The sequence below is a fragment of the Saimiri boliviensis genome, chromosome 11 (assembly GCF_048565385.1).
Source record: "Saimiri boliviensis isolate mSaiBol1 chromosome 11, mSaiBol1.pri, whole genome shotgun sequence".
NCBI classification, from domain to species: domain Eukaryota; kingdom Metazoa; phylum Chordata; class Mammalia; order Primates; family Cebidae; genus Saimiri; species Saimiri boliviensis.
The window spans coordinates 64351653-64365284 of NC_133459.1; the positions used below are offsets into that span (position 1 = coordinate 64351653).

Genomic DNA, 13632 nt, shown 5'->3' on the forward strand with positions numbered 1-13632 from the left:
TATTTTTGGCTGGAATTAATTGACCTTTCTTTTCAATTCAGTAAAAATCAAAATGATTTCAATTTTTTCACAATATTTGTAATCATAAGTAATGTAATGTATTATTTAATTGCTATTGACTATATAACTATTCAAATCCTTCAATGATATTTTATTATGATAAATTATTGATTCTTATTGCTTTGATAGAATATGAATACTAGAAATTTCATTATTTAAAACTGAGACAGGCCAGGCATAGCGGCTGACATCTGTAATCCCAGCATTTTGGGAGGCCAAGGCAGGCGAATTACTTGAGGCCAGGAGTTCGAGACCAACCTCGCCTACATAGCAAAACCCTATCTCTACTAAGAATACAAAAAATTAGCCAGGCATGGTGGTGGGTGCCTGTAATCTCCTACTGAGGTAGGAGAATCACTTGAACCCAGAGGGAGAGGTTGCAGTGAGCCTTGAGGATGTTACTGCACTTCAGCCTGGGTGACACAGCAAGACTCTTTCTGAAAAACAAAATAAAATAAAATAAAATGTAATTGAGTTATAAAAATAAATAAAACTGAGACATACCTTTAATTTGAATTCTCAAATAATTCCCAGGCATCTGTACATTGATAAATTAATTGAGAATTACTCATTTCTCTTTTTGAGATGCCAAGGCTAAGGATTATACATGAACAGGAAAGTTTTCATTTTATCCATTAGTTCCTTCCTAGGCACTTGACAGGGCACATAGATTCTATCATATAGACTCTATTTGCTTTTCCTTTTGTTCTCCTGGTTGTGTCTCTCAAATAGTATTCTTTGCTGAAAATATAGCATGGGATTTCTTTTTACTGTGCTTATGTTTACTTTTTCTTAGATAGTATCGCCTATCTCCTATCTTGTAGACTAATCTTTGATTTCAATATTTGGCAAAGCATCTCACTTTTTAATTTTTTTAGCAGTTTGACTCTAAAAACAAACTTTTATGCATTTGCCTTAAACTTTTTTTTTTTTTTTTTTAGAAATAAGTAATTCAGATTTTCAAACAGTCTGATTATCTTTTAAGTTTTATATTTCAATTGACTGTCTTTGGTATTCCTAATATTCTTTCTAGAGTAGGTAGAGTTAACAGACTTTACATGTTTTTGAGAACTTCACATCTTAGGATGATTCTCAAAATTTCTTTAATTGGGACCTTGGCTGTCATAGTAAGTAAAGTGAAAAGAGTAATGTGGAATGCCACATGATGTCACATATATTGGCAATAGGAATTGGAAAGTAATTATAAATGCATTATTGTACTGCTTTAGGTAGGTTTCTGTCAACATTTTCTTATCTAAACTCCTGTTCACATATAGCTAAATCTGGATTGTGAGATTTGCTGTAATATTTTTAGGAAGAAATTTCTAAAAATTCTTACTATATTTTGGCAGCTTTGAAAAGTAAATATGAGAAATACCTTTTGTAACTTCTAATTGCTATTTTATTTTTTGCTAATATGTCACTCTGAATAATGGCAAAATCACATATTTTCATCTCCCAGTTTTAAGTCATATTATTGCTGGAGGGAAGTCCCAGCTTTGTTTTCGTAATTCAGTAAATAATGGGTAGCATAGCTATATTTTCTCCTAATAATCTGTCTTCCCAAATAGGGCAGTTAAAATATCGTTAGATATTAAAAAATGCATTAGAGCCTAGCTGAACAAAATTACCACTTTGTAATCGAATCAAAGAACATTCAACTACGCATCAAAAAGCCTGGATTTTAGTTTTAGCTCTAACATCATCTGCTAATGCGACTTTATGAAAGTTGCTTAAATTCTCTAGCTCTGCTACCTTGTCTTTCACATGAGGAGCTGAACAAGGTGATGACCAGGATTCAGTGCAAGTTCTAAGATTCCATGACTGTGTTTTTATTCATAATAATTTTAGTTAATTATTAAAATGTTGTTATGCTTTCCAGAGTAGTACCTATAAATCAGTACTCTAAACTCTTCCTATAATGTTTGAACCACTTTCCCACGGGATGCTGTGGGTCTTACTGACTCCTACACTTAGGAGTTGGTCTGCTCTTATTTAGTCCTTTAGATCAGGCATCCCCAAACTACGGCCTGTGGGCCGCATGCGGCCCCCTGAGGCCATTTATCCGCCCCCCCAACCCCAGCGCACTTCAGGAAGGGGCACCTCTTTCATTGGTGGTCAGTGAGAGGAGCACAGTATGTGGCGGCCCTCCAATGGTCTGAGGGACAGTGAACTGGCCCCCTGTGTAAAAAGTTTGGGGACGCCTGCCTTTAGCTATTTAGCACATTTTAACCAGAATATCTGACACAGATGAATATTTTATTTTTTGAGACAGAGACTCACTCTGTCACCAAGGCTGGAGTGCAACAGCATGATCTTGGCTCACTGCAACCTCCGCCTGCTAAGTTCAAGCGATTCTCGTGTCTCAGCCTCCTGAGTAGTTGGGATTACAGGTATGTGCCACCGCGCCTGGCTAATTTTTGTATTCTTTTTTAGGAGAGAGGGGGCTTCACATGTTGGCAAGACTGGTCTCAAACACCTGCCCTCAGCTGATCTGCTTGCCTCGGCCTCCCAAAGTGTTGGGATTACAAGCATGAGCCACTGCACCCAGCCCAAATGATTTTATAAGGGTAAAAGACTTCACATCTTAGTGGGAGAATTAAACATCTCCCTTTTTCACTGAAGTCTTACAGAGCATCATTTTTGTGTGTGTCATTCTTGCTAATGAGCCCTAGTTCTGCTTTGTCAAATTTATTTGAGATCAGGCTGGCCCTTGTGGCAATCATTGCTGGTATAGACTTTTCATAACATCCAGAAACTGCAGGCACCACTATATTCGTTCTACTTCCCCATGTGCCTTTTAAAGTGTAGAAGCTGTATTCTAACATGTATCTGAATATCAGGTTACAGTGATATTTGGACTTGAGGCATTTTTTGGACTTTCCTGTCCATAGGTCTCACTTGCATTCCTGTGAGAGCACACACACTCTCAAATGTATATGCCCACACACAAGTATACAATATCTTGTACACATACCTGCACACACACAAGCACATGCATAGTGCTTGACTTTGGACTCTGCGCTTTAACTGAGAGTATTCATTCTTCCTGGTTGTTACCTTCATTCCAGTTTTGGTGAGCTTTGCTGTCAAAGTGGCTGTGCGTCTAATACAGAGTAGCTGCTGTTGGCAACCCATGAACAATGAGCTTAAACAGAAGAATGAGGGTAATGTTTATTGGAATAAAGATTGGGCATTAAATTCCTTGGGGGCATGAACCAAATCCAGTGTTTTCCTGTTCACTGACATTTTTTATATTGATGCTGTTTTGGATCTTCTAGAGAAGGGAGGGGCAAAAAAAAAAAAAAAAAAAAAAACTTCAGCAAATCAGCTCTTTCTTTCAAAAATGGAATTCGGAGGCTATTTTAGCTAGCTTTTTTTTTTTGACAATCCCGTATTTAATCAGTTTTTACTGTGGTAAAGACAGCCTCGCAAATTTTGTGGAAATCTAAAGCGACGAAGGGTGTTGTTAAGGGAGAAACAGAGTGCAGTTGTTTAAATAATCCTGGGCCAATAGCATTTGGTAGGTGGAGTTACTGTTGTGTGCATTACAGAGCAAGATAATTCTGAATGAAGACTTTAAACATTACACATGCTGGACGGTTTCTGGGTCGGCTCTTTGTGCACACAAAACAAGTGACTAGGTTTTACTTACCATCCCTTAGTGAATGCAGCTTGTTTGATAAGATTTTTTTTAGGAAAAAAACATGTAAAGGATTTATCAGAAGCCCTTATGAATATTTCATGAGTTGATACATTCAGCTGAATGAATTCAGTGAGTGTCAGTGTGTAGCTTGCAGACAAACCTCATCCACAAGGAGGCTACTGACATTGGAAGCACTTTGGCGCATTTTCAGAGGCAAACCCAGCCTGATAAAGCTCCTTGTGACAGCCTGACTTGCCATTCTTCGAGTATGCTGCTCTTTCTCTGAGAAGCTCATACATTGGAGTCACAGCTTCGTAAATTAAACTGGGAATAGTTTGCAGACTTATCAGTCTTCTAACCTGCAGCAGTGTCTCTGCTATGTTTGAGATTTTTGTTTTGGATGGTGAAAGCTAGCACTCCTTACAAGACATGACAGCAAAAGATTCTTCAAAGGAACTTACTGCTTCTGAACCTGAGGTTTGCATAAAGACTTTCAAGGAGCAAATGCATTTAGAACTTGAGATTCCGAGATTACCAGGAAACAGACCTACATCTCCTAAAATTTCTCCACGCAGTTCACCAAGGAACTCACCATGCTTTTTCAGAAAGTTGCTGGTGAATAAAAGCATTCGGCAGCGTCGTCGCTTCACTGTGGCTCATACATGGTAAGACAAGACTTGGAGGTACCTACAGTGCTTTTCAGATTCTTGCGTTAGCGCTAGTGATCTAGCAATGTAGAAAATGTAACATTTGAGTTTTTTTCCTAATACATACCACAAGTGTGAAATAAATAGAGACCAGGTCAGCTGAAGAGTACATAAATGTACTGTGTGCTAAATTGTCATTGTGCTACTAGCTATTTCCACATAAAATATGCTTTTAACTCTAGAGTCTTTAAAATTGCTGCTTATCCGAATACATAGCTAATTCTAGGTAAGTAGAGTTATAGATGAATTTTTAAAGTCAGTTTTTTGTTTCATCTCTGTTGAGGTGGTAGGTGACTTTTTTGTTTTGTGATTGTTAGTGATTTAAATAAAATAATTTTGGGACATGAATAAGTCTCTTATTCTTAGTTCTAATTTATTTTTAAGATAATGTATGAAGTCAAACTTAATTTATTGTGTCACCATGTTTATAGTGTATAAACCAGTGAGATTTTGATTTATTGACTTATCTTTGCACTACTTAAGGAAAGGGAAAACTAAGTTCCTACTTCTGAAATTGCATTGTTACTTTATGATTCCAAAATGCTGTTATTTTTAAGAGCCTCTTAAAGAAAAAAAAAGGACCTTAACATTTATAGATATTTTTGTAATGCCCAGCAAATAAATTCAAGAATGCTCTGTAAAACTTGCACTGAGAGTGCCACCTTTAATGTATATGTTTAAAACGTATATAAATATAATAGGGTAACCTCCTCAAACAGTATAATGATGAAATATAAGGAAAAAACACAACAAAATTAAATCATTTTTACTGTAAAAGACAGGCCACTTCAGATTTTTTGGAGAATATGTTTTCTTTCAGATTAAGGTACCTTTAAAAATTAGGTAGCTGTACCTTAGTTTTATCTAGCAGGGACCATAGCAATAAAGGGAACTTGTACATCTTAAAGGCAATTCTAATACAGTGATTTTGTGACTACATGCTGGATTGCCAATCAACATTATAAACTGAGGAGATCTGATTTTTAAAAATTAATATTCACTTGAGTTATTTTCTATCTATCTAAAATGTTTGTCTGCTTAATCTACTGCATAGTGCATTGGCAAATTAAAGTTACGCCTAGAAAGATATAGCTTGCTTTTGATGGATACCACATGCTTAGCCAACACATTCTTTGCCTGGCATATATGATGTGCTTGTTCTTGCTTTGTGACAATGGACTGTTCATATAATGGCTTTATTGCAGAATTTCTTTGGTAATCTTCTCGATGTATTAAATCATGTTGTTTAATTGTAATCTCATTTTTGCAGAGTACACGTGGTTAGTCTTTCAAAGCCTACCAATGGTGGTAACATTTGTAGAAAGGGAAGGTTTACGTATAAGGATGTACTGATTTGAAGAAGTCTTCTCTTTTGTGCTTTATCCCACCCCTAATGTGTGTGTCTATTTTCATATAGTTTGCTAAGTAGTATAACTGAATAGGGAATATATATATATATATATATATATATATATATATACTCTAAATTAGTTAGAAAAATTATATATGTAGGAAATATGTGATTAATAGATGAAACATTTAAGGAAATGTTTCATTAAACATACTCAATTAGTTAGGAAAATAATATATGTAGGAAATATATGATTAATAGATGCATATGTTTTCTTACTTGAGTAAATATTAAATCACTAGTTTGACCAAAAGGATATTTTTTTAGATAGCTAATTTTTAGGTAATAATAAGTCTTCTTAAACCCTATGTAATATTTTTCTTAATACAGAGTTTTGGTTCTGAATACAATAGTGTGACCTTTCTTTTTCTTATAATAGATTTTTGATTTGCTAGGAACATAGAGCTATAAATCCTGGAGTTTTTTACTTTTCCAAAGAACCCAAATTTTAAAATAATTAAAGGGCTAGTTTTACTCATGCATTATACAAATATTCTTGCAGCAAGTTGTAAAAGGAACAATTAAATGATATCTGAGGTTACCTACGCTAATAAGATGATTTTCTTAATTGAGTTAAAACAAAATTTTGCAATTGCCAAAAAAGAAAACATAGGACTTTGATATAATGCTCTGTAATATAGATTAAAATAATCTATTAATCATTAAACTTATAAAATAATTTTAGTTATGACTATGATTCATTTTCACCCTTTATTCTTCCAACTCACACATTCCTCTTCTGATGTTTCTCAGTAAAACTATATCACAGTTTGTTTTCAGCTCGTGATTAAGTCTTTATTTATATTTATTTGTATTGTTTTATCTGAATATATGCTTAACATTTTTCAAATTTATTTTCATAAAACATGGAATGAAAATCTCTTTCTGGAAAATAGACATATATCTTACATATTTTCATGATTTTTTTCAAATCTTAAGAATTGTGCCTTTTCCAGGGGAACCCCAATAAAAGCTCTGGCCTAATGCTTAATGCTTTCTTCTTGCTTCACATTTTTGTCTCTTGAGCACCCTAACGTCTCTCCAATGAGTATATGTGGTTCTTTATGGGCTGCCATATCTCCTGTCTCTAAGATTTGTGAGTGTAATAAACTTTTCTTTCTTGAGTCTCCAAAAAATTTTATGTGCTTTTTAACATTAGATGAAATGGTTACATGAGGAAATAAGAGCATAAGTACTTTATTTTTGCCTCTTTGTCATAGTGAAATGTAACCAGCTTTTCACGATCAACGATTGGCATTTTCCAAAGCATGCACTTAAGTTAGAAATTCCAAGATATGCACTTAGAAGTCTCTAAAAACATGTTATTACTTTACAGTAGACAGTAGGCTTCTTTTAAGAAGATTGGATTGTTTTGATTCCAGCATTGAAATTAAAGTAATTTTCATGATGAAGCTAAACAATGCAGAGGATGCAGTTTATATGCAAACCCACTGAACAGTTTTTATTTGTGGGTTTCATATTTTAGTCATATGAATGTGAAGTTCTGGCTTTGAAAACCCAAGTTATGAACGGTAGACTAATGGCAGAAGATTTAAGAAATATTTATGAAATTCTGACTCTGGGATTGTTTAAAAATATCTCAAGAAATGTAGGTATTCAATGTGTTATCACTAATCAGAATATTTACAAAATCCTAAATCTGGAAGGAATTTGGATGATTATCTCATTGCTTCCTTTTACCCTTGGGCAGGACCACAGTCACTCCATCTTTAACATATGGAAATCTGTCCTACTTTTAAGACTCTAAAGAAAATAATTCTAAAACCTCACTTAGTACACAGTCTTACTACTTTATAGTCCAGGTACTGAAAAGTTATTTGTCATGATTAATCTATTTTATTTATATGTTATATATAATCTGTTTTCCACTCAGTGGATATTATTAATAAAAAATGCATAAGAGTTTGCTTGAATCTGTAGATCATTATTAACTGGTGCCAGAGTTTTCTTTTTCATTCACTCAACATATGTAATTGAGCACTGCTGTGAGCATGAAGAGAAAAAAATCTGATTCAACCCACATGTATTCCAACACCTACTATATTTTAAGGTTGTTTTTTTTTTTTTTACTAGGATGTCTGCATATGTTATCTTATTTAAGTTTCATTTGGAGTATAAGTATACTCCAAATTCACGATCCTTTCAATATTACCTGTGGCAGATATCAGAAGTGTTCTGAATTGCTTTAGCTTCTTCTAGGTGTTTATATTCCATTAATCATCATTTTGAATCTGAACCACCATCTCAAATTTCCAAATTTTTCTTTGAATTCTGAAACCCAAAAGTGGATACCACACTCTTTGCTAGATGATATGAAAACATATAGATATGGAGCATGTAATAAGTGCAAAGTCGACGGAACCTTCAGCATTAGTGAATTGGAAAATTACTGCCAGAGTTCTCAGGTAAGCGTAGTGTTTATCCCCAACCCCACATTAGGGCTGACAACTTCTGAAGCACAGTGTTACCCTACCTGGTCTGTATGGCCTTTCTATGCTTGCCTGATACTTGTCACATTGTCCAGCTTTTATAACCTTCCCTTCTTTGTTGATGTCTCAACCTCAGTCATCAGTTCTCTTTCATCATTAGCAGCATGATGCTCTCTGAAGAAAGCTACAGCAATGGTCTTGAATATATCCTGGGCCCACCACACACCACCGCCCCCCCCAACACACACACACACACACACACACACACACACACACACACACACACACACTGCCTCGTTGCATTGCTGCTCTTTTCTGGACCTCTCTTCTTATACTGGTGAGCACCATCCTCTATCTGTCTGTCCGTGCTTGCACACAGGAAACAATATTTTTCTAATTAGAAGTTAGTAGGAGAAAAGAGATTTGTATTTGTTTTCCTCATTTAGTTTTACCTATCTCTATCTTGGAAATCTTTTCTCATTTTAACAAAGCTTCATGAAGTCTTTACTTGTGTATCTGATATTTGAATACAACAGTTTTAAAAGCCATGGTTAGTACTCTAAAGGGACTTATACTTGGCAAGACAACACTGGATTAAGTGGAGGAGTATAGGACAAAAAAAAAACAGTGAGTATGATACATGATTGACCTTTCTCAGAACTGTAGACATGCTTGTTATATTATACAATTTAGTCCTAGTTTGTTAGCTAAATCTGCTGAATCTGTGCTAGCATTATTGATCAATTTCCTCAAATTCTTTCTTGGTAATATTGAAACTTTTTTGACAGATATCTGTCTTTACATATTTATTGATTGAACATTTGTTTGAACAAAACATTTGTTAAGAGCCTGCTATGCACCAGGCTTGGCTCTGGACTTAGGAGACACAAAATGAGAAAGAGTCCTTGTCTTCAAAGAACTCCCATACTAGCTGGAAGACAACCTTGTGAATTAATAAGTAATCCATGGCATGGGAATAATGCTACTGAAGTGTGTTGTTCAACTTGTCACGAGAGCACAGAAGAAATAACTACCACTAGAGAGTGAGTCAATGTGTTAAGGGAAGTTTAGAGAAAAGATGACATTTTTGTGGAGTTGTGACAAATGAATAGGAGTTGTCTAGGAGAAGAATGGGCAGGAAAGGTATTCTTTTGGCCAAAGGAGTAATAATTGGAAATCCTGTTAACTAAAAATAGCAATAATAGCTCTAATATATTCAGCACTTATATACTGTGATGGATATTAGTTCTAAATGTATTTACTCATTTAATCACATAAAAACTCCATGAGTTATATACTATTATTTTCATTTTATAGGAAAAGGAATAAAGGACAGACAGCACAAGTAGTTTGTTCAAATTTACACAGGAAATAAACAGCTGAGTTGAGATTTGACTCTGAGCACGAGTAAAGGTACATATAGTTTACTGGGGTTTCAGCCTAAGGATGCAAGGTAGGAAAGCCAGGAAATAAGACTATGCCAGTTGATTGGAGCTATTTGCTAGGGCTTCCAATAACATGAACAAGACTTGGCCTTTAGCCCATCCATCCTCAAGGGGAGCCATGACAGGTTAAGAGAAAGGGATTGCCATGTATCATTTTTATTTTGGAAAGGTACTTTGCAGGTCAGGTGGAGAATGGATTAGAGGATGAGGAGTTTAAAGGCAAAGGGAAAAGGGACACTTGCATTTGAGATATAATGACTTCTACTTATTTTGTATATCCCATAAAATTGAAAACTATGCGTATGACTTGCTTTGTGACTTAACAAATTATGGTTTCTGGAAACTGAAAGGAAAGCATGTGAACTTGGTGTCTCTTGCATTTATCACTTACACCATGATGCTGTACATAGTACTAGCTGGTACAATACCCCACATGCATCAAACAATCAGCAAAGGTGCATAGGAGTATGGACACATCTGGGGAAAACCCTATTAGCTCAGTCCTAATTTACTAAAAGTGCTTTGTATTTTGCTTTAAGTGGAGACCGTTAGTGGGTTTTTGTTTTTAAATAGTAGGCATTATCTTAGTCCACAGTCTGGATCAAATGCCAGTAGAAATCTATGCCTCATAGCCTGAGTCTGTTGCTTTAATCTGAGCAAGCATTTTATCAGTACATCTATAAATAATGTTTTCCTCACCTTTTAGTGTCCTAAAGTCTTCAATATATTGGATTTTTAAATACTTACTGTAAAAAGGGCTTTGTAAAGTAATGCTGACAACCCCCAGGACACATGCCGGAAGGTGGCCCAGCAAGCTTGCCAGCTGCCTTACTGCTAAAGGCTAAGCCCATTTTGCTAAATCCCACTTGCTTTCTTTTTCTATTTCTTTCTGTTTTTTTTTTAATCTCTCAGTTTTTCTCCTTGGATGTTTATAGTGCTTCCTTCTCTAACATCACTGTCAGAGCACTTGCAACATTATGCCAGAAGCATTTAAGTGATTCTTAGAAAAGAATCTCAAATGCTTACCGTGGTTTTCAGGCTCTATATTATCTGGCCCCAGGCTGCTTCCAACCTAATCTCCTGTTCTCCAGTCCTGTGAGCTTTCTTTCTTTTCTTCAACAAACTAAGCCTATATACACTTCTGGGCCTTTGCTTGCTTTTCTTCTACCTGGAAGAAAAGTATCTGGATGTTCCCATGGTTTCCTCTTATGTCCATTCAGGATTCTACTATCTCCAGATATCACTATCTGGAGAGGCCTTTGCTGGCCCCCCTATGTAAATAGTACCCTTTCACCTTCTACCTCCTTGTCTCTTTGGTACTTATTATTACTTGAAAATACATTATAGACATGCTTATTTGTTATATTGTTCCTTTTATTGTCTGCCATCCCTGCTAAATTGCATGAGGGCAGAGATTCTGTCTTGTTTTCTGTATCCTGAGAGCCTACAAGAAAGGCAGTCATTTAACAAATACTTGTTGAATAAAATAACGAATGAATATGGTTTCTGTTTCCTGCTCTTTATTCTTTGAGCACTTTTCCTTTAGCTTGATATGAAGGAAGCGGAAAGGAAGCTTTGTTGATACTTACTCTACAAGCATCCTTCTCCATTCATCTCTTAGTAGCTGTGCTCCATTTCTGTCAATACAGCCACTCTGATTTGCTTTCTATATTGTATTCTCAGATATTGCAGATACAGGTTTAATTATAATATTTCACTAGAGCCTAAGTGCTTTACAAGGTAGCCTATTTAATTAAGTCACCATGTACAAATCATAATACCTAGCCTGTAGTGCTGTAAAGTAAATATTTGTAGCACTGTACAATTATTTATTTGGTTATTCTTCATGCATCAAGTAGCACGGTTGGTGCTTCAACTCAGGAAAGCTCTACATATCTTTCACCAACTGCGTGAGGAGAAGCGCTGTATGGAGGAATCTATTTGTTATTTTGTCTTCAAAATGTTTACATAGCATACATTAGAATGCTTGATTATCTCTGTTTTTTTACTGATGCAACATTTACAATATTAACTCTAGCAACAGCTACAGCAATTTGAGCTTTTTATAGGATTTCCCCAGGGAACTTGGAAGGAAGAAGTCTGCGACTTGCAGAGTGAGGAAATTGCGAATTAATAACCCTTGTAACTCTAGAAAAGACATCACTGGGAGGGAAACTATTCACTTGGTTTTGTCTCATTTTTTTTTCCCTGAACTAGGGTTGGGGACCTCTGTCACTGGCAGTATTTTGTTTGACATAAATATGTTTGAATACCACTATGTATAGTTTAGGTTGAAATGAAAAGTAACTCAACTTCTCAGGTTACTTCTTGCTGGAACTTAGGGAGAATGAGGATGACTGCTTCTCAAGACCTTTGTGAAAGAGAATGCCTATGAGAAGATGTGTTCCCCTGAGAGACTTAGGCTTGTCCTCCTCTTCCTAACTATACCTCTTACAACTCAGGTTTATTGAAAACTATGCAGACTGGAATTAAGGGGGTGGAGGATAATGTGACTTCAAAGAGTGCTTCTTTCAAACTATATTTTCTGGAAAATCAGTGTTCTAGGAAATTTGGGAATTCCTTGAAAAAGAGGGTGGTGATAATCTGTTTCCTGGTTCTGGGTCAGAACAAAGCAACATGGTTGATCATATGCTTAGAGAATTTTGGAGGATTTTCACACACATTCCATAATCTCCAAATACTTGAAAACTACCAGTTTAAGAGTTAAATGAATATAGAGAGAAAACAATGTTTAGTTGTGTTTGATAAAGTCACAGACATTTTCAGGATAATTTATAACATTAAAATTATCTTCATCTAACACGTCCAGGAATGGCAGCAGGATAAATGAGGAGGATGTAAGCAACTGTGGGTCCATGAGACGTCACTGGTAGTGAAAATTTAAAATTTCAAAGTTGGAAGAATAGTATAATGAATGCCTTTTACCTAGATATACTAATTGTTAGTGGTTTCTCTTATTTATCTCTGTGTCTCTTTCTGTGTAAAAAATCATATATATGTTTTCTTAATGTTGAAGAGAGCACATAGATGGAGAGCAGTAGTTTGGGGATCAAAAGAAAACTCTTATTTATTTTAAAATATGAAATAGTTTCTATGTTATTAGCATGATGTTATTACAATTGATCCATGTTTTTACATTTGTCAGTAGTTTATTCTCTTTTATTATTAAGTGGTATTCCTTTGTATCGGGTATACTACAATTTGTTTATCTATTCACCAACTGGATAGAAATTTGGATTTCCAGTCTTTTGGCTATTGTGAATAAAGATGATATAAACATTCATATATAGTTTTCTGGGTAAACATATATTCTAATCTTTCTTGGGTAAATATCTTTGAGTGGCATTGATGGGTTGTATGGTGAAGTGTATATATATATATATATATATATATATATATATATATATATATATATGTATTTGTAATTTGTCTGTTTTTTTGAGACACAGTCTTGCTGTGTCACCCGGACTGGAGTGTAGTGGCATGGTCTCGGCTCACGGCAACTTCTGCATCATGGGTTCAAACAAGTTTCTTGCCTCAGCCTCCTAAGTGGCTGGGACTACAGGCATACGCCAGCACACCTGGTTCATTTTTGTATTTTTTGGAGAGACAGGTTTTCACCATGTTGCACAGACTGGTCTAGATCTCCTGGGCTCAAGTTATCTGCCCACCTCAACCTCCCAAAGTGGTGTGATTACAGGCATGAGCTACCATGCCTGGCCTAAAGTATATGCTTTACTTTATCAAACACTGCCAAACTGTTTTCCATCATGGATGTACCACTTTATAGTCTTACTAGCTATATATGAGAGTTTTATTATTCTGTATCTGAGAGAGCATTCTGTATTGTCAGTTTTTAAAAATTTTAGTCGTTCTAATAGGTAAGTAGTGG

At 35.4% G+C, this 13632-nt stretch overlaps 1 protein-coding gene across 4 annotated transcripts in view; it reads left to right on the top strand.

Annotated features, from left to right (window-relative positions):
- The window catches only part of PDE4B (phosphodiesterase 4B), a 578613-nt gene that overhangs the window by 200520 nt on the left and 364461 nt on the right, over nucleotides 1–13632 (top strand). For 2 of the 4 annotated variants that reach the window (XM_003921453.3, XM_074380973.1), the window contains exon 1: nucleotides 1037–4371. The exons of the other annotated variants lie outside the window; for them this stretch is intronic. In XM_003921453.3, the coding sequence (XP_003921502.1) occupies nucleotides 4136–4371 (236 nt within the window). In that variant the 5' untranslated portion in view covers nucleotides 1037–4135. Of the gene's footprint in view, nucleotides 1–1036; nucleotides 4372–13632 lie in introns of those variants that run through there. 4 annotated transcript variants of the gene reach the window in all.